Here is a 2,210-nt window from a genome sequence, read left to right as displayed (position 1 = left end):
ACCTTGGCTCCAAAGAAAGATACTATTATCGCCATACTTTAAATATAAACAGCTGCCAGTATGAGAAAGAGAGTGTGCGTGTTACTCCTCTACATAATTTGTGTCTTTTCATTTATGGAATTTTCATAGCATCTGCAGAAGGTAGGTGCTGCTTTATTCCCATTTCACAGATGAGACTGAGGAAGATACAAGCTTGACAAGCCATGGAAAAGTTAATAATTGTGTTTAACCATCTGTATTTTGTCCATACTATGAGCAGCTTCATAAGATTCCCTTCTAGGAACTTCCCTACTGGTCCACCGGTTAAGAATCCACCTTCCTACGTAAAGGACAAAATGATTCCTGGCCAGAGAACTAAGAACCCACATGCCGTGGTGCGACAAAGAGCCTGCGTATTGCAACTAGGACCTGTAGCCCGCCAGGCTCCTCTTCTATGGGATTCTCCAGGCAAGAATACCGGAGTGGGTTACCATGCCCTCCTCCAGGGGATCTTCCTGACCCTGCCTGAGCCACCGCAGAAGACCCCAACTAAGACCCAGCAGAATCAAAACCAAATAAATAAATATATAAAAGATTCCTTTCTAAATTACTAAAAAATCAGAGTATAAGAATCAATCGGAGCCGGACCCTCCGCCTTCGCCACCGCTCAGCATCTGCACATCCCTACAATGGCTAAAACAGCAATGGCCTACAAGGAAAAAATGAAGGAACTGTCCATGCTGTCCTTGATCTGCTCTTGCTTCTACCCGGAACCTCGCAACATCAACATCTATACTTACGATGATATGGAAGTGAAGCAAATCAACAAGCGTGCCTCCGGCCAGGCTTTTGAGCTGATCTTAAAACCACCATCTCCCATCTCAGAAGCTCCACGAACTTTAGCTTCTCCCAAGAAGAAAGACCTGTCCCTGGAGGAGATCCAGAAAAAACTGGAGGCTGCAGAGGAAAGAAGAAAGTCTCAGGAGGCTCAGGTGCTGAAACAACTGGCGGAGAAGCGGGAACATGAGCGAGAGGTCCTCCAGAAGGCTTTGGAGGAGAACAACAACTTCAGCAAGATGGCAGAGGAGAAGCTGATCCTGAAGATGGAACAAATCAAGGAAAACCGTGAGGCGAATCTAGCTGCTATTATTGAACGTCTGCAGGAAAAGGAGAGGCATGCGGCGGAGGTGCGCAGGAACAAGGAGCTGCAGGTCGAACTGTCTGGCTGAAGCGACGGAGGGTATGGCACGCCCCACCATTAGTAAATCCCCCTGCCTATATTATAATGGATCATGCGATATCAGTATGGGAAATGTATGACATGGTTTAAAAAGAACTCATTATAAAAAACAAAAAACAGAATCAAAAATAAAAAAAAAAAATCAATGCGGAAAAAAAAAAAAAAAAAAAAAGAATCAATCGATATGCAGACATTAAAGCTTTATAAATTTGCAATACTTAGGGCATCATTATTCTTTTCCCTAATAGGGCAGGTAATCAATGTTACTTGGAAGGGGAAAGCTATAGTGTGGACCCTGAAACAGAAGTATAATCAGTCATATCACAGAGATAACATCACAGACATCAGCAGCCCTCCTTGACAACCATTCTGTGTTGGGATAAATGTGTAAATGTAAAACTGGAGACTTGCACCTAAGTCAGTGGGCAGGATGAATACTGGCAGAGCTTCTTTTCTATAATTATTTTTCATGAACTCCCACAGCCTCCAATAGATGGGGATATCATGGGAACAGTAACAGACTATTTACTTGGGCTCCAAAATCACTGCAGGTGGAGACTGCAGCCATGAAATTAAAAGCACTTGCTCCTTGGAAGAAAAGCTATGACCAACCTAGACAGCATAGTAAAAAGCAGAGACATTACTTTGCCAACAAAGGTCTGTCTATTCAAAGCTATGTTTTTCCAGTAGTCATGTATGGATGTGAGAGTTGGACTATAAAGAAAGCTGAGTGCCAAAGAATTGATGCTTTTGAACTATGATGTTGGAGAAGACTCTTGAGAGTCCCTTGGACTGCAAGGAGATCCAACCAGTCAATCAGAAAGAAAATCAGTCCTGAATATTCATTGGAAGAACAGATGCTGAAGCTGAAACTCCAACACCTTGGCCACCTGATGCAAAGAACTAATTCATTGGAAAAGACCCTGATGCTGGGAAAGATTGAAGGCAGGAGGAGAAGGGGACAACAGAGGATGAGATGGTTGACTCAATG

The 2,210-nt window shown here is 43.3% G+C and overlaps 1 protein-coding gene across 1 annotated transcript; it reads left to right on the top strand.

Moving 5' to 3' along the window:
• Positions 1–623: 623 nt before the first annotated feature.
• On the top strand, positions 624–1,348 carry LOC122694001 (stathmin-2). The gene has a single exon (XM_043902096.1). The coding sequence runs from the start codon at positions 669–671 to the stop codon at positions 1,206–1,208; it is 540 nt and encodes a 179-aa protein (XP_043758031.1). The 5' UTR covers positions 624–668; the 3' UTR covers positions 1,209–1,348.
• The last annotated feature ends 862 nt before the right edge of the window (positions 1,349–2,210 follow it).

This window comes from Cervus elaphus, chromosome 5 (assembly GCF_910594005.1).
Source record: "Cervus elaphus chromosome 5, mCerEla1.1, whole genome shotgun sequence".
Lineage (NCBI taxonomy): Eukaryota > Metazoa > Chordata > Mammalia > Artiodactyla > Cervidae > Cervus > Cervus elaphus.
This window is presented reverse-complemented; position numbering and strand designations above follow the sequence as displayed.